The sequence below is a fragment of the Watersipora subatra genome, chromosome 2 (genome assembly GCF_963576615.1).
Source record: "Watersipora subatra chromosome 2, tzWatSuba1.1, whole genome shotgun sequence".
NCBI classification, from domain to species: Eukaryota; Metazoa; Bryozoa; class Gymnolaemata; order Cheilostomatida; family Watersiporidae; genus Watersipora; species Watersipora subatra.
The window spans coordinates 46,249,319-46,267,718 of NC_088709.1; the positions used below are offsets into that span (position 1 = coordinate 46,249,319).

Consider the following 18,400-nt stretch of genomic DNA (forward strand, 5'->3'; position numbering starts at 1 on the left):
TAGGACAATAACCAACATGTTTTTCCTGTTATAATATCCTGTTTTGAGTGTTTTATTTGCATTTTTTAGAGTATAGAAACCAATCAATATATATTTAATTGTTCTATATATAAATAAATTGCACCAACGTGCGAGTAAATTGACATACGAGCTCAGTCTCGGAACGCATTAAGCTCGTAAGTTGAAGTATGACTGTACAGCCAAACATGGATAACTCTCCCTCGGACTGCTCAGACACATGGTTAACTCGAACGGATCTGTTTGGTCCGTTCCCACGCAATGATAAATTGCTTTGGATAACTCGACCTTAACTTCGTTAACTCGAACAGTTTTTTGCCCAACCGCTACCGAGACAGTTATTATCGCTTTAGAATATCACTTTATTCCAAGCCATAAAGATAAACCTCAACTTTTAGTAGTTCTTAGGCATCGTTATTGCCATAATCGGCAAAATATTTCTGTTAACGACTTTTCTAAAGGTTGGCAAAAAATCAAATTTTCCTAAATATTCGCTTAGCGATGGCCCTTCGAAAGCAAGAAAAAGCGAGGTAACCTTCGTATAAACTTAAAGTAAAATCGGCAAAATTGATCTTGGTTAAAATGCTCAGAGAGAAAGATGACATTTCTTCTGAGCATTTCAACAACAATCAAGTTTTGTCAATTTTAATCTAAAAAACGTCCTGGCAATAACATCACCTCAAACAACAAACAAATCTCAAGTGATAAAAAAATCTCTATGCTTTCTAATAAAAATTTGTAAACTTTACATTAGAAGCCTTTTAATTGGCAACAAGCCATCTATGCTTTTGAGTTATACTACTAATAAATACATGAACTTGTGACAAAGCTCTGATAACTTGAACGCTCTGGTAGCTCAAACACTTTTGCTCGGTCTCATGAAGTGTGAGTTATCCGAGTTTGCCTGTATGTATATCTACCGATATCTCAACATTTGGCTATCTGTCATTTGTCTGTCTAGCTATAGCAATAAAGTTTCAACCATGAAAAACCACCTTAATACTGGATTTGAACTCTTGACATACAAATCACTAGTGTATTAATGAGCGTATAATCACAAGGCTAAGCCGTTCTTATCATATTCATTGCTCTTACCGTATACTGTAGGCCTATAGTCTTTTCGCGACTGCACGCACCAAATTATTTGTTAATACACATTCACGCGTTTACGGGTTACCATGCCGCTGTTTAAAAGATTTTACTCTATGAAACACGATACTTTTTCGCCCTCGCCATGTGAGGACAATATTTTTCCACCATACAATATCAACAAAAAATGATCTTGAAATCAACATTTGGCAGTCGGTGTGCTGATTACGACGAAAATACCAATATACAATTCGCCAAAATCCCTCCGACAATGCCTGAAAGAGATACAAGATGCTCGCCATCTCAGTTCAGCATTATTCGTTGTAAATGAAAGTGAAAATGCATTAGGAAACAGATAAGTGATAAAATTTTAGCTTATGACAAAGTCGAAGTTCAGTTTAGTAAAATATATACTAAAACCTTTAGCTTTATGTATATGTTAAATAAGCTAAACTCATTTAAGTTAAATTCAACTTTTAAGTTATACATTTGTCTCGAAGGTAAGAACTCCCCACGGTAAATATTGCACATAGTATAATGTAATGTTAAATTTAATTGCAGATCATAACAACTAAATACACTAAAGTTACTGTAGGTTAGTTAGTTACTATACAGTTACTATATAGTTACTAAGGTTGACATAATGTTTTGTTATTAATTTTTAACATGCACAGGACATACATGTATATAAAATTAGATGATCTTTATCAGGTGTTTGCATTGGACAATTAACATGAGTTTCTATACCACTATATACTATATTTTCAACCCAGGATAGCATCACGAATTAAAATCGTATACCGGTAATTGTGTACAAAATCATTGTTTATTGTACTGCAGCAAACATTGACTATATTTACCTGCTAACTATTTGACATTTACACTTAAACGCCTTTATAATCGTTTCATTTTTTCTCTTAATTTATTCCAACATTTTTTCCATGACATGAAAGTTTAAAGTTACAGTTGCTTGAAAAAGTTCGAAAACTTTTAGTTGTTCAACTTTTTCTCTTAATTCATTTAAACTGCACAAAACACTTTTTTATGATATGAAGTCTGAAAGTAATCGTAACTTTCAGACTTCATATCATGAAAAAATTGTGAAATATTAAATATAAAATAAATTGTTTATGCAGACTTTTTATTCCCCGGGCAGTCACCTAGCTTATAAATATAATCATATGCAGGGGGTGTTGGTGGCACCAGCGAATCACAAGCGGAGCAGAAGTCAATAGTATTAAGTGACAACTAGTTTGGCGTGACACAGCTCTACAGGAAATGAACATTTGTCATATACAAAAGGGTTACCACTGAGTTGCATCGTTATCTTTGTAGAAAGTTATTGAACCCTTTACTTTTTGTCACATCAAAAATAAAACCAAAATACACACGGTTATGCACACCGCACAGTACCTTTGTATTAATGACAAATGTTTAAACTGAAACACGCGAAAGTAGGTAGAGAAGCCAAGTTTTCACCAAAGCGCTTTACATTATATTTTTGTGCAGTATCAGTATATTACGAGTTTGTAAAAAAAATTTGAATAGTGTGTATCTTTAATATTGAAATATTGTGAACATTTTTTGGCCAACCCAAAAAGAGGGCTTATTAAAAGTCTAAGCCCCCATCTGCTAATGCCTAAAAACTACAATGGCAACAGAAAGCAGCAAGGCTACCACAAAAAACAGATAACAGCAAAAACAATAAATACTACAGCACCAGAAATATATGAATCGATACACCTGCCATATCCGCTTAACAGTGCATCATCAGACCAGTAGCGAATTGTAAGGTTTCACAAGCTGTGCAAAAGTACCTATAATAACTTAAAGGTTGACTTGCAACAAAATTCACATTTACAGTTATTTGGTTTCAAAAGATTCACCATGTCTTACTCTGTTGTGTTTTAAGTGCCAAATATGTGTAAATGTGGTTACAAGCTTTTAAAAGCTCAAAAACGAAAGCCGCCGTAAATTGGAATATCTTTATTTCGATGAGGTAACCACGAAATTATTATCTTGTCACGTATGTTCTCACGTGAATTGAAAGGCCAATAAAAGCTCAATATAAAACTTATCGTAGTACTAGTTTATGACAAACACTTCGGGTTTTACCGAAGACCCCGTATCGAGTATAGATGCTCGCTACTTTACAGTTGAGTTTCAGCATTATTCAATCGTCAAGTCGTAATCTGATCATGTGACCCAATACTTCGCAAATAATTTTTGCAGCACTTTTCGATTATCACAGGTGACCAACAGGCTCGTCATGATTATCAGACAATGATATGTACTCCTTCGAGATAAAGTTAAAAAATTAAACAAATTTTTACAGTAAGTTATAAGATACCAATGCTAAAAGTGACAGCATTACAATGACGATAAAACAGACGCGTAAGAACAATAGACATGGTTTTATTGAATGCGTGAAGTATATTTGTGAAAATACTTTGACGAATAAGGTTGCATGAAAGTGTAACCTGAAACCATCTACCACAACTACATCACATTTGACCCGTTTTGGAAAAAGAATCCAAACTACAGCGGTCTCGTGTGGCTGCGGATTAAATGTATGTTTTTTAGCTTTTAAGAGCTTGTAATCACATTCCCACATATTTTGCAGCTACAACACAACAGAGTGAGACATGGTGAATCTTTTGATATCAAATAACTGTAATGTGAATTTTGTTGCAAGTTAACCTTTAAATGATATAAAATGTTCAAGAAGAGAAACTTACAAAAGTGTTTAACATTTCATGATCTGAGGCCGAGTTAAATGAAGATGGGCTGTTCCTGTAGCATCCCTCACAAATGCTCATGTAGCCACTGTAAACAAACCCTTCAAATTAACATTTAGTTAACCATAGATTATTGATGGAAATTTTTTATCCACAAAAAAAGAAACTTGTTCACAAAGAAACAAAGTCATGTCTGCCAAATCATTTTTGTGTGTGTGTTTGAAACAGATTAAGCGCTATAGCATCGGTGATTACTAGCAAACGATTACTCGCTAGTAATCGCTCGCTAGTAATCGCTCGCTAGTAATCGCTCGCTAGTAATCGCTCGCTAGTAATCGCTCGCTAGTAATCGCTCGCTAGTAATCGCTCGCAAGTAATCGCTCGCAAGTAATTACTCGCTAGTAATCGCTCGCTAGTAACCACTCGCTAGTAACCACTCGCTAGTAATCGCTCGCTGGTAATCACTCGCTAGTAATCACTCGCTAGTAATCGCTCGCTAGCAATCACTCGCTAGTAACCACTCACTAGTAACCACTCGCTAGTAATCGCTCGCTAGTAATCACTCGCTAGTAATCACTCGCTAGTAATTACTCGCTAGTAATCACTCGATAGTAATCGCTCGCTAGTAATTACTAGCGAGTGATTACTAGCGAGTAATTACTAGCGAGCAATTACTAGCGAGCGATTACTAGTGAGCGATTACTAGCGAGCGATTACTAGTGAGTGGTTACTAGTGAGTAATTACTAGCGAGTGATTACTAGCGAGTGAATACTAGCGAGTAATTACTAGTGAGTGGTTACTAGCGAGTAATTACTAGCGAGCAATTACTAGCGAGCGATTACTAGTGAGTGGTTACTAGTGAGTAATTACTAGCGAGCGATTACTAGCGAGTGAATACTAGCGAGTAATTACTAGCGAGTAATTATTAGCGAGTGATTACTAGTGAGTAATCACTCACTAGTAATCACTAGCGAGTAATTACTAGCGAGTGATTACTAGCGAGTAATTACTTGCGAGTGATTACTGACCAGTGATTACTAGTGAGTGATTACTCGCTAGTAATTACTCACTAGTAATTACTCGCTAGTAATCACTCACTAGTAATCACTGGTCAGTAATCACTCGCTAGTGATTATTTTTCAGTTATAAAAACCACCACATTTGACCCTTCCAATTGCTTATTAGTTCCTAATAACCAGACCTGTCTAAACAATGTTGAAAAGAATTCTAAGACACACTTAGAAAACTCGTAACACAATCAAATAGGTAGCAACATCAGATAATGGTAGCATCGGCAACCTGGTAAAGGATAGGAATAAATACTGTTTACTGCCTTTCAATGTAATGACAATAAAACTCGGTGACTTGGTACAATGATCAAGTATTAATAATAACGTTTGCGATTGCTAATGTAATGCTCGTGTTTCACTGAGTATGATAGTATTAGGAATATTAAGATAAATAGTTGGCGCCGCAACCTTTTGATTACCTTATAACCAATGTACTGCTGCAAAAGCTGACATGTAGACATGTGAAGTTGTTTATTTATTTTAAAGTTGACAAGTGTGTACATGTACTACATATCAGTTTACCTAAACAAAAAGCTTCAATTTTGAGATTACTTGCCATGTTTTTAAAATCTTTCAATGATACAAAACATATGCCAGTGAAATTGAAGTGTAATGGCTGTCAGATTTGTAACGGCATTTGAAGTAATGTTATCTTCAATGACTTAAGGTTCAAAAAATACGAATATTCTATTGAAAAACTTGCAAGTGAATTTGTAGTAAACCGGAGTACTGGTACTTGCAGCTGAAAAGATGGCCACACAGCAGCTGACCAAAATGATTATACCTCAGCAGAAGCAATTGATGTTTGCAAATCAGTCACACGGTCAGAACCGAAGTTAGAACATTATGACCATTGCATTTCCTGTTCTATGGTCTCATGATTCTATTTGTTGCATCCTGAATTTAAACTGAGTCAATCATTTGTGAAAAAGTAAAGTAAACATTGCATCCGGTGATACTACGTTGTCCAAGCCAAGGAGAGTTTCGTTTGCACCCAGATTAGCCTGTCTTGACAAGCTGTTGTTTTTGCGTAGTTGTCCCCCCGTCGAGCGGCGAGCAACAACAGCTTGTCACAAGACGTACTGCACCTGATGCATCAGCTGCACTTATAGGGAGTTGTTCTCTTCCGTCTACGCGGCTTGGCCGCGATGTTATGTCGGTCGCTCCATTGGTAATCATAACGGATTTCACGCAAAAACTTATGTAGAAAAAAAACAAGATTACGTTTAACCAAAAACCAGTTTCTGTGATAAACTTTAGTAGAACTTGAGAATAAAATAAACTCAAAATAAAATCCATAAGAACAAATAAAACTGACTGATACAAAAATAGAAATAAAACTGACTGAGCGTACAAATAACGACATGTTTAGTCGCTGTTGTTGCCTAAGTTCTCAAATTCTAATAAAGTTTACTGCAGAGAGGGGTCGCCAGTTAAACGTTCTTATCTTAATTTTTCTACATAAGTTTTTGCGTGAAATCCGTTATGATTACCAATGGAGCGACCGACATAACATCGCGGCCAAGCCGCGTAGACGGAAGAGAACAACTCCCTATAAGTGCAACTGATGCATCAGGTGCAGTACGTCTTGTGACAAGCTGTTGTTGCTCGCCGCTCGACGGGGGGAGGGGGGACAACTACGCAAAACCACAGCTTGTCAAGACAGGCTAACCCAGATGAACTAAACCAAGTATGGCTGATGCCGTTCATTCGCAAGTTTTCACACTTTGTTTACTCGGCTGCTTCTCCTGAGAAAAACTTTTGACATCAGAAACTTTGGTTTAGCTTTGTGCAGCCAACTCCTTTGGGTTAAATATGTCAAATCAACAATGAGATTCCAAAGTGTGACATCTTATGGTATGTCTGCACGTCTTATGGTATGTCTGCACGTAGGCGATTTGGTTATGTTATACAAAAAAGAGATTTCAAACATTACTTAGGAAAACAAAGGTGACGCTTAGCACCAACCTGTGTAGTTCAATCAATTGTTTTCTCAAAGATGCATCCTTGCAGGAGTTAACGGACAACACAAAGTATGACTCAGCTGTTTTCAAAGCTCCCATCTATAGAAGGTAGAATAAACAATAAATCCAGAGAATCTCTTTTGCACGTGTAATTATTACTTTCAATAAAATATATGCAACTGTTTGGTCATAGAGAAAGGAATCATCAAATGTACAGATGCTGACATGCTGCCGCAACTTGACCAGCGATTGATCAAATACTTGGGCATCCACTCAACTTTGCTAGTGATTGGTTTAACCAACACACAAACTCTTTCCTATAATCTTTACTATAATCTATATATATATATAAAATAAAGTGTTTGTTTGCGGCCATTAGAATTTTCAGTAATAGCATTTGGTTGAAATACGCACGCTTGCAGTCCAGCACGCGTAAGAGATCGTGATGATAACTACCATCATTCCAAACCATAGTAAGGTGGCAGCATGGCTTACTGGTAGTGCAATTGGCTTCACATCCGTGCATGCGAATGTACGGAGTCAATTCCTGTGAGGCGCTATCTTTTTTCCGAACACTCTTAGCTAGCTTCGAACAGACGTGGCTCTTTATATAAGGTAAAACTGAAATAAGATCTCAAGTTACAAGTTACTTACTGGCGTTCAAATCCAGGTTTTACTGTTTCTCACATCTTGTGTGAATGAGTAGCGTAGGAAGTAAACAATTTTTTTCAGCAATTTGTTTTAGCTCCGCCTCAAGCTTTCGAATATTTGAATTATGCATTCGCAGGACACACAGAGAAATAAACACATACCTTTATTTAAAAGTTAGAATGGTAAATGTTGTATTTGTTGATTAAAATAAATTTTCTACGGAAAAACCTTTTTATTACCCGGGCATTCACCTAGTCTTTACTATAATAAAAGCCTGTGTGTCTGAAGATAGGGTTGAGGGTTGGGAAACAAGACTGCTTTGTACAGGGTTGAAGCTCGTGACATTCGGCTTGTCAGCCTGACACTTTGACCCTGAGGCTAATCATCCGCATTCCAGCAGTTCAGAATAGTTGTGCACATGCCTATTCTCTGTGCTTTATTGGCACACATGATGATCTCTCATAGTACACCAGACTACTAGGGTAATAGTTATTAGTAATTTCTACAGTGTACCAAACTATCGTGACTCAAGGTTTGTTTGAAAAATTACAAGAAACTATTTACACACTATTATATTATATAACTTTGATCTTGTAATTTTGCTTGAACTACTGAAGAAATGAAAGAGTCAGTAATTAAGGTGCTTTATCAAAAATTGCTTCCTACGGGTCTCAGCATCAGATTGGTTGATTGACAAACCTACCCCTGGCACCACTCAGCCTCATTTCACCACTGTAGAATAATAAGAATGTTCCGTGATGTTAACGAATCCCGATACGAATAATCTCCCCGTGCGAGCAAAGACTTATAAAAGCAGACTCACTATGAGTTACTTAATGCACAAAATCAGGCAGACTTTAAGCAATGCCAGGCTCCATTGGTAATGTTAGAACTTCTGTTTTCAGTATAAATGTATTACGGTCTGTATGATTGGAAACTCAAGAATGCGCCTTAGTACACATTAAGTACAATATTCCGTAATGAACTCATTCATGGATTGCTGTCCTGAAAGCAGTGTAGTAAAGTGTGGTGAACCCCTATATGAGTGCTGTGGGCTATCTGAATGAAAATTAACAAACTCCAGGTAACACTGAGCCAGTAAGTTTGACGTTAGCATCTAAACATTAGCATCTAAACATTATCATATAAACATTAGCATCTAAACATTAGCATCTAAACATTAGCATCTAAACATTATCATCTAAACATTAGCATCTAAACATTATCATATAAACATTAGCATCTAAACATTAGCATCTAAACATTATCATCTATACATTAGCATACATAGTATAGATGCTAATGTACTCTAAAATCTCAGAATGTTCATAAGATTTATGACTTTGTTGTCCAATGTCTGAACATTGTCAGCCTACTAACGTCTGGATAAAAACTGTCATTGGAATCTTACCTGCAAGCATAATCTAGCCATCGCACTATAGGTGAAATGTACATTCTCAGGGTCTCTGACGAGTATGTCCTTATAGATGCTGATAGCTAACCTGAAGTCCTTCATATCAGTGAGGCAAGCGGCAAGACTGTAGACCACCCGCAGTTCTCTCTGGTGCCAGAGGGCCATCGAAGCTAAACAGTCAAAATGTATGTTGTGAGAATGACAGCCTTTGTTACTAATATTGATGCTTCCTGGCATCTCATTACAGGCATGGTGGGATAATGTAGGCAAGTACTTTTGGGTGTCAAATGTCTTACTTGGGTATCTTCCTTTGTATTTAGTGAGAAGTGCAAAAAAAGTCAGAGCTGAGTTCAACTAGACCGCTGTCATGACTACTCAATAAAGAAACAAACACTACTGTTACTATCATTCCTATTAGTCTTATTATGATCAACCTTTGACTTATGATCACCTTGCATAAGAATTGTTAAAAATAAAATAGAAAACGTTGCAAAATATTTGCGACAGGTTATATAATGTTCAATACAAATGAGGTCAGATCCCAAAATTGTTTTTCAGCCCTATGTAATAGAGAAATTTTTCAGCTTATTAAAACTATTTCCGAAATTGAAATCGAAGCAAATTAACTTGAAATACAGCTTTTTATCGAAGGTGATGCTGGTCAATATGGTCAACACAAAAAACTGGAAAGTTTGTCTTCAAAGATGATGAATTGGATTTAAAACAGTTGTTGACGTTTTAAAGATTGTTGACGTTTAGAAAGGTCATAGCAACCGCACGCTACAAACATTGAATTTTCATGAATGTTTGGAATGACTTGGCTTCACAAAAGTTTAAGCCACATTGACAATTTTCCCCCTAGGGAGCCCATTGTGCACTATATGAAATGCATCATTTGTATTGAGAATGATACGACCTGTCATATTTTTTTTCAAATTATGAAGTAATTTGCAAAATATGATGTTAAAACTCTTCGAAACAAATTTATGAAAGTAAAAAAGTTTGTAAAAGTTGAAAATAAAACGCAAAGATAATCAAATATATTTTAAGTAACGTCAAACCTGCTTCTTTATACTTCCATTGGCTTTCAATAGCCCGGACAACGTCCTGGGTCTCGACGTTTGTCCAATGCAGCCGTGTCTGTCCGAAGAATGACAAATTTAATCGATAAGTGGCTGCCACGACAGGCGACGCTAGCGACACAAGCGTGTGAGTTTTCCACCAGAGTGTTGTATAGTCGTTTTTGTTTCTTTTTAACGCTGCTACTAATACTATACTGTACTCTGTATTATGCAGGTATTATACTGTACCCTGTATTATGCAGGTATTATACTGTACCCTGTATTATGCAGGTATTATACTGTACCCTGTATTATGCAGGTATTATACTGTACCCTGTATTATGCAGGTATTATACTGTACCCTGTATTATGCAGGTATTATACTGTACCCTGTATTATGCAGGTATTATACTGTACCCTGTATTATGCAGGTTTTATACTGTACCCTGTATTATGCAGGTATTATACTGTACCCTGTATTATGCAGGTATTATACTGTACCCTGTATTATGCAGGTATTATACTGTACCCTGTATTATGCAGGTTTTATACTGTACCCTGTATTATGCAGGTATTATACTGTACCCTGTATTATGCAGGTATGCCCATATTTTACTGTCTCATGTATGCTTTATAAGCATATTGTACCATATTGTAGCCTGGGAGTATGAGTGCAAGGCAATATAGACTGGTCTATGTACGGTACAGTACACAAGTTTTGATATTTGAACTTTTTTAAAAATTGTCTTCTCTTTTAGTACAGTCCCTGAACAAGGGGAAACAATTCTTGATATGAACACATGCCCTGTTTTTGATAAATAAGAAGTAATTTTTTAGAAAAAGATTATCACTGAAAAGACATGCAGTTCCTACATGTCTGTACAATACTCAACAAAATATGGGAGAGTTCCATGACTCACCAGAAATATAAAACGTTCCAAACCAAAACTTTCTTCAGTGATGGCAAAAACATGAATGCCAAATAAAAATTGGCTAAATTGTTATGAAAGTATCAATGAGAATATTTCTAGAAAGTAAAACAAATATGCAACTTTTGACAATTTATACACTAAGTATCAAGAGCGGCCGGGTGTACCACATCCCTAAAAGTTTTAAAACGTAATCTTGGAGGTGGCCCTTGAAATGCCATTTATCTGCTGAAAATTTAAATCTGCCAACTAGTTAGCCCTTAAATATGTTGGAATAGCAAAATGAACCTAACCCCTCTTACAATTGAAGTAGTCATAACTCCAACCTGCAGAGCTGGCAGATGAGAGGACGGTGGCTCCGCCATCCTCACTGTAACCATTCTTCAAGTTGTGTAGAATTTTGCTAACTTGTCCTCTGACATGAAAGAGTCTGTCAAGAGACTCATTGTGGCGACCAAGGAACTGGGGTAGGCAAGCGTAAAGAAGGCGGAGACTAAATGGCACCATACTTCCTGTAATATTAATAACGTCCCGACTTGTTAATATTTATTAAGTATTGAGGACTTAAACAGGAATCTACTACATACAGCGCAAAATGAATGTTTAGCAAATTAAGCGTGTGTTTGGAGAATGACTAGCTGTGATGTCATCAATAGGCTGTCACAATCCTTACAATTGTCCTGTATGGCTACACAGTTGTTGGTTGATGACATGGCTGCAAGACAAAAACTACGGAATAATTAACTATTGAAAGTTGAAAGCATGCTAGTTATAAATGAGTTCATGCAAATATAACATTATCCAGCTATTTTGAAGATCATATTTTGCTGAATATGATTGCTTTGAGTTTTACATGAAAACAGAACAGTTTGTTATAGTTTAATGGTTCCATAAAAAGTACTCAGTCTGTACGTTCAGTAGTCACATGAGTAGCCGACGTACAGTACGAGTCACATGAGTAGCAGACATACCGTACGAGTCACATGCGTAGCAGACGTACAGTATGAGTCGCATGAGAAGCAGACGTACAGTATGAGTCGCATGAGAAGCAGACGTACAGTACGAGTCACATGAGTAGCAGATGTACAGTACGAGTCACATGAGTAGCAGACATATGGTATGAGTCACATGCTTAGCAGACGTACAGTATGAGTCGCATGAGAAGCAGACGTACAGTATGAGTCACATGAGTAGCAGACATACAGTATGAGTCGCATGAGTAGCAGAAGTACAGTATGAGTCGAAGGAGAAGCAGACGTACAGTACGAGTTACATGAGTAGCAGACGTACAGTACGAGTCACATGAGTAGCAGACATATGGTATGAGTCACATGCTTAGCAGACGTACATTATGAGTCGCATGATAAGCAGACGTACAGTACGAGTCACATGAGTAGCAGACGTACAGTATGAGTCGCAGGAGTACCAGACGTAAAGTATGAGTCACATGACTAGCAGACGTACAGTACGAGTCATATGAGTAGCATACATACAATGTGAGTCATATAAGTAGCGGACGTACAGTGCGAGTCATATAAGAAGCAGATGTACAGTATGGAGTCATCAAGATAATCATGGAATATTAATAGATGTTAGCCTTCTGATGTGATTTAACCACTCCCTAATCCCAAGGCAGATGTATTGTGATACTAGTGTGTTAGAGCAATGACAGGCTTGGGCCAAGCTACACAAGCCACACGGGTGTAACACTGTTGCATATCCTTTAGTCATATCCCCTTAGTAGTTTAGTTCCCAATGTTAAATAGCCCGTGTAGACTGCTGCATGTTGAAGTAGCATGTCAACATAGTAAAATAGTTACAAGTTGGAAACCTTCGATCAAGGTGGCCATACAAGATTACACCTCATGTCGACAGCAGGGTGACCAACCTGTTCTTCCAGGGTACATTTTAGAATAAAACTCAAAATGTAGCTGAGGGTTGTCCATGTGTCCAAACTGCTGGCATTCTGCCTCAGCAATGCTGTAAAATCTCAGTTTGGTAAGGAGGGCTATTCGCACGGCCCAAACCTGCATAAGAGATGCTCGTAAAGATTCGAGCACAAAGCAGTCATATACAGTAATTCTTTATACTTCGTGACTTTATTGTATTAAGGATTCTTGATGGCCTTCACTTGCATACATGTGTCAGTCTCATACTCAAAGCCTAAATGTGAAGTACACAATCTATTTATATGAAAGTTCTCTAGCAACACGCTGGTTGATATCAGCGATACAAATAGACTCTCTACCAAGAAAAGCTTGAGATCATCACACAGCTTTTCAATTATCGAATCAAAATTTACCATTCCTTCTCATTCGTTTACAGAGAGTCACCAATAGGCCCTTTCCATAGTTTTGCTAGCCTGACACCGATTGACTCAAGATTTTTAGCATCGAGCCTCTCTGATTCTCGCCTCAGACATGCTTCACTGGTTAGCTTTCATTAATCATTCACAGATTTTATTAATGTATATAAAATATACTATAGCGAATAGAGTGTAGGAAAACATGTGCATGTACTTACATGTGTAGTAATTGCAAAAGTTTAAAAAACTGTATAAAGCGTTGAGATATGTTAAAGTTATGACCCGCGCTTTGAAAAAATCAAGTTTCTATTTCACGGAATATGACATCACAGTTGGGTCTGGAATATGACATAGCACAGTTGGGTCTGGAATGTATATATTTGTAGTATATAAGATTATAGTGACCTAACATATGTGAATGAGTCGCCCAAGAACATCATTGCTTAGAATAAAAGTAACTCTGTGTATGTGTAACTGAGTACGTTACTAAACTGAGTACATTTCTAGACTGAGTACGTTACTAGACTCTACTAGATGTTCCTACGTAAGTGCATTCCCTGGCTTAAAATACTAGGACTGAAGCTGACATACAAACAGAAAGTCAATCAAGAGAACTTCAACTTACTTTATATATAGGAAATACATACAAAATGTTTAGAAAACAGTTTCAGTGTTCTGGTGTTAGAATTTGGCATATACAGATACTTTAAAAATTTATTTCCTATTTCACAGATTCTTACTTTTTGCAGGGTACGCCACTCTCCGTTAACCGTGAAAAATGAGGGACCACTGTATATTAAATTTGAGCTATACCTTCAAACTTACCTTCAACTAAATTATGCAAAAATTGAAAGTAGTGTGTTAATTTAAATTTAACCGATATATCATTATTAGATACAGTAAAAAGTGCCCAAAGACATACATGAACACTATCGTACAATAATCACAGCTATTAAGACCAGCTTTATAAGCCTACCTTCATAGACTCAGGCGTTATCACATACTCAACAGAAGCTGAAAGAGGCTGCAGACCCTGCCCCATGTTGGTCAAAATTATGGCTGTCAGATCCAAGGCGGACCTCCAACACTCAGCCACCTACGATGAACCAACCTGTACATCATTCAAACTGGTTTTTTCTAATAAGAGACATACCGTTAGCATTTCACTGTCAAACCCACTGGCAGAACAGCTTAAAACAGTCAACATTACACAATTACTGTAAGACCTCTGTTTGAGCTGCATTTTCTCAGTGAGGCTCTATTTTTCAACCCTCTCCTATAGTGGCGCACTATTAAAGTAGACTAAATAGAAGGTAGCGTTTTACTTTTTGACTAGCTCATCAGAATTTTGAGAAATAATTTAACCCTGTTACGGGCGAAGCGATGCTATTGTTGCCTATATTTTGCACCTATATTTTGCACTCTCCTTCAGCAGAGCGACATTAATGCTGTTGGCTCCAGCATTTTTGCTAAACCACGTTTCATATACACCGATGTACCAAACCGAGTTGAACAAGAAACAACTTTAAGTAAAACATTAAACGGGGGAAGTTATTAATTGTTCCGATGGTTGGGTCCAAAGCTTTAAAGAAAAAACCGTAAAGCCTGAGAGTTAGAAGACAGAGTTCGATACAGCGTAAGAGAGGCTGCTATTACATCGGATTGTGTTTTTGAAGAATATTCTCGTTGTTCATTAAAACATTTTCAAATCTTCAGATCATGTTGTAAACTGCCGTATGAACGAATATAAAAACAATGAGTGTGATTTAGACCTTGGTGACTTTGACAAAACTACACTTTGATTAGGCGAATCAAAGTGTAGTTCTGATGATTGTGACGATCAATCTTTCCAGGTACATTGTCATTAAAACCATGGCAACCGCTACAGCAACAACGAAAGAATTAATTGTTATTGATGTGACCGAATCATTATTTGCCCCATTTTGGGGACAAATTTCTACTGATCACTTTCTAGAGTGGGCTCATAAAGATCAAACAGAATGAATGTCAGTCAAATTGGTGGTCAAATAGAGGTGGCGTTCAATTAAAGAGTGGCATTCAAATAGAGGTTTTACGGTAGATGTCCATGTATTCCATAGTTTTCTTTCCAACCCACTTCACTGTTACATATAGCTCCATTTTCATCACTGGTTATATTCAATGGTAAACAAAACAGTGATAAGCCAAACATTGTAAACCAGAAACATTTAGTGAGCGATAGCAAGCACTGCTTTATTATGAGGGTGAAGAATAGGAATTAAACAGATAATATAGAAACATACTATAAGCTTATGGAGACCATCCACTGTGTGATCGACATGACTCAGGTCTAGAATATGTTTCCTTTTTTGCGTCTCACGCTCCCCCCTTAACTTGAATGTTTCCAAGTAAACCGGATCTGCCTGCAGAACATAGAAGCAACTGAAATCTAAAATAAACCAACCTTATAGCAACGCTAGACAAGGAGAAAACAAGCATCAATAAAATGTACATGGAAACCCAGGTACATTTTGTATCTACCATCATATAAGGTCACTTACATTAACTTACATAAACTCTTAAGATTTTACTATTTTTTTATTGGCAAGCGAAAACGGCACAAATTGGTAAGGTGGCTCTCGACTGAGCAACCTTCTACACTGAAACAATTCAATTGAAATTTTGAAAACTGCATTTTCTTCTCAAATGTGATAATTCCAAACTAATGGCCGCATCCTTCACTGACCAAATCATGAGCATAGAATAAAAACTTTATTTGAGGCGCCTCTTAAAGAAAAAAGCACAGTCGCTAGTCTTGAGACTGAGCAGCAACTTGCTATTCTATACTATTGTAACTATGGGTGGTTTTTCTAACATTCAGCATTCAAGCAAAACTATATTACCAACATCTTGCTATGTGGCTGTTTCTGTTACAATTGTTAGTGTGGCCTACTAGAACTACACGAATAACATTTTGTACGTGTACATAGCCAAGCCTTAACCCTTCACACGTAGTTGGCAAAAGATTACAAATCGAACAAGTGGAGTAGTTGTTAAGGTGTTATTTGATTGGTCTTTTACATTATGTATGTGATTCAAGCCTACACTACTAGGGGTAGATAAGAGCCTGCTAGTAAATGCACATACATGACTAACCTGCGTGTCAGCCATTGCTAGCCTGGGCCTCAGCAGTTTATCGGCAGCCAAGTGCAAGGTTCCACCGACTGCTATGGATTGCTTAAGGAAGTGTTTCGTTGACTCGCTAGGAATCCAGGCATCATACATCCTGTTTATCTCTTGTGGACTTGACTTGCTAGTGTCCACTGTATATAGAGAACAGACAGTTTACAAGCAAAAATGCGACAGATTTGTACAAGACAATAAAAGATATAAATGAAATATGACCAACTCTAGAACCATCAGACATCAACACAACCACCCACATCCATTTGAACTACTTCCTGTGAAATTGTGACTGGATAATAAAAATGTCATTCAAGCAGAGGTATACAAATTATTAGTAAAAAAACATGAAGTTTTTATCACCTGTATAGACTAGGCACACCTAATTTGTTTTTCTACTTTAGCTGCAAGTTGACCAACCCACTTGCGAGTCTTGCTTTATAATCTATTGACTGACTGACTTGCGAGTCTTGCTTTATGATCTATTGACTGACTCACTCGCGGGTCTTGCTTTATAATCTATTGACTGACTCACTTGCGAGTCTTGCTTTATAATCTATTGACTGACTCACTTGCGAGTCTTGCTTTATAATCTATTGACTGACTCACTTGCGAGTCTTGCTTTATAATCTATTGACTGACCCACTTGCGAGTCTTGCTTTATAATCTATTGACTGACTCACTTGCGAGTCTTGCTTTATAATCTATTGACTGACTCACTTGCGAGTCTTGCTTTATAATCTATTGACTGACTCACTTGCGAGTCTTGCTTTATAATCTATTGACTGACTCACTTGCGAGTCTTGCTTTATAATCTATTGACTGACTCACTTGCGAGTCTTGCTTTATAATCTATTGACTGACTCACTTGCGAGTCTTGTTCTATAATCTATTGGAGGGTGCATGATACAGTTTTATTTTGTATAAATGAAGAATTAAAAACAGTCCATGGAGACTACCTAATCTTGACAGCAGTCTCTCCACAACCAATCAATATGCTGTATGGCTTCCTGTATAAGAATTGTGAGCATATCATTTCAAAAGATTTAAGATTCTATAAACAGGCCACTTTAGTATAGCTATACAGTCATACCTCAGCATAGGAATACCCCAAAAGACGAAAAACTTGAGATACAAGGAAAAGTCCAAGCAAATTTTGTCTTGAGAAGTGAAATACGAGCATACGAAAAAAACGGTTCTAAATGCGGCTGTTAAGGTGGCCGAGTATGCATGAAACCAATTACAAGAACAGCATCATTCGGTCCTTCTCATCGAATCAGTTTGAGAAAAGGTTTAAAAGGGCTGGCTAAAAGTGAAGATGAAAGCGAGGCAAAAAGAACTGGAAGAAGTTAATAAAACAATAAAAACGAAGAGGTAATTAGAATTAGATTTAATGTAAGACTAAAACTTACCTTTAATTGTGTGTTTAGTAAGCAATATTCATTTAAGTGAGATTTACAGTTTACGTTATGCTACATAGCGCCACAAAAGTGTAGCATACCGCACTTGCTGCCATCATGTCTCTCACACACCCCCCTTAGCTGCTACCATCTGTGTTTAAGGTAAGAACTTCATACAGTGGTGTGTATAATAATGTTACATTTTACTTCAGATCAAAACCACTAGATCGGTATATGATCTTTGTGAGCGAATATTGCCGAGTTAGAACTATTAAAAACACATTTTCCATTGTAATATTCTGTTTTCCAATGGTTTTGTCAGGGGGTGTGAATGGATTACCGCGTATATAGTTATTTTATATAGAAAAATTGATTTGAGATACGAAAAAATTCACATACACCCTCAGGCCCATCTTCATATGTCGAAGTATGACTGTAGTCGGCAAATAATGATACAGGGTACAAAGAGTTGTCTGCTTTCTTTATGATGTTAGCTATAACAAAAGTGGAAAAAATTAATTTCGCAAATAATAATGCCTAACTATTCACAATAGTCAAATGGCTACATACAAAGTTGATTCGTTCCAGGATTTGTTTC

General features: G+C 37.0%; 1 protein-coding gene across 2 annotated transcripts in view; it reads right to left on the bottom strand.

Annotated features, from left to right (window-relative positions):
• Nucleotides 1-18,400, bottom strand: part of LOC137388924 (trafficking protein particle complex subunit 12-like) — a 30,384-nt gene that overhangs the window by 2,223 nt on the left and 9,761 nt on the right. The window contains exons 5-12 of one of the 2 annotated variants that reach the window (XM_068075421.1): nucleotides 16,376-16,542; nucleotides 15,523-15,642; nucleotides 14,217-14,336; nucleotides 12,824-12,962; nucleotides 11,262-11,447; nucleotides 8,943-9,115; nucleotides 6,885-6,979; nucleotides 3,846-3,933 (exon numbers count right to left, since the gene is read on the bottom strand). In XM_068075421.1, coding sequence (XP_067931522.1) covers nucleotides 3,846-3,933; nucleotides 6,885-6,979; nucleotides 8,943-9,115; nucleotides 11,262-11,447; nucleotides 12,824-12,962; nucleotides 14,217-14,336; nucleotides 15,523-15,642; nucleotides 16,376-16,542 — 1,088 coding nt within the window. The remainder of the gene's footprint in view (nucleotides 1-3,845; nucleotides 3,934-6,884; nucleotides 6,980-8,942; nucleotides 9,116-11,261; nucleotides 11,448-12,823; nucleotides 12,963-14,216; nucleotides 14,337-15,522; nucleotides 15,643-16,375; nucleotides 16,543-18,400) is intronic. The other variant, XM_068075422.1, reaches the window with a different exon arrangement.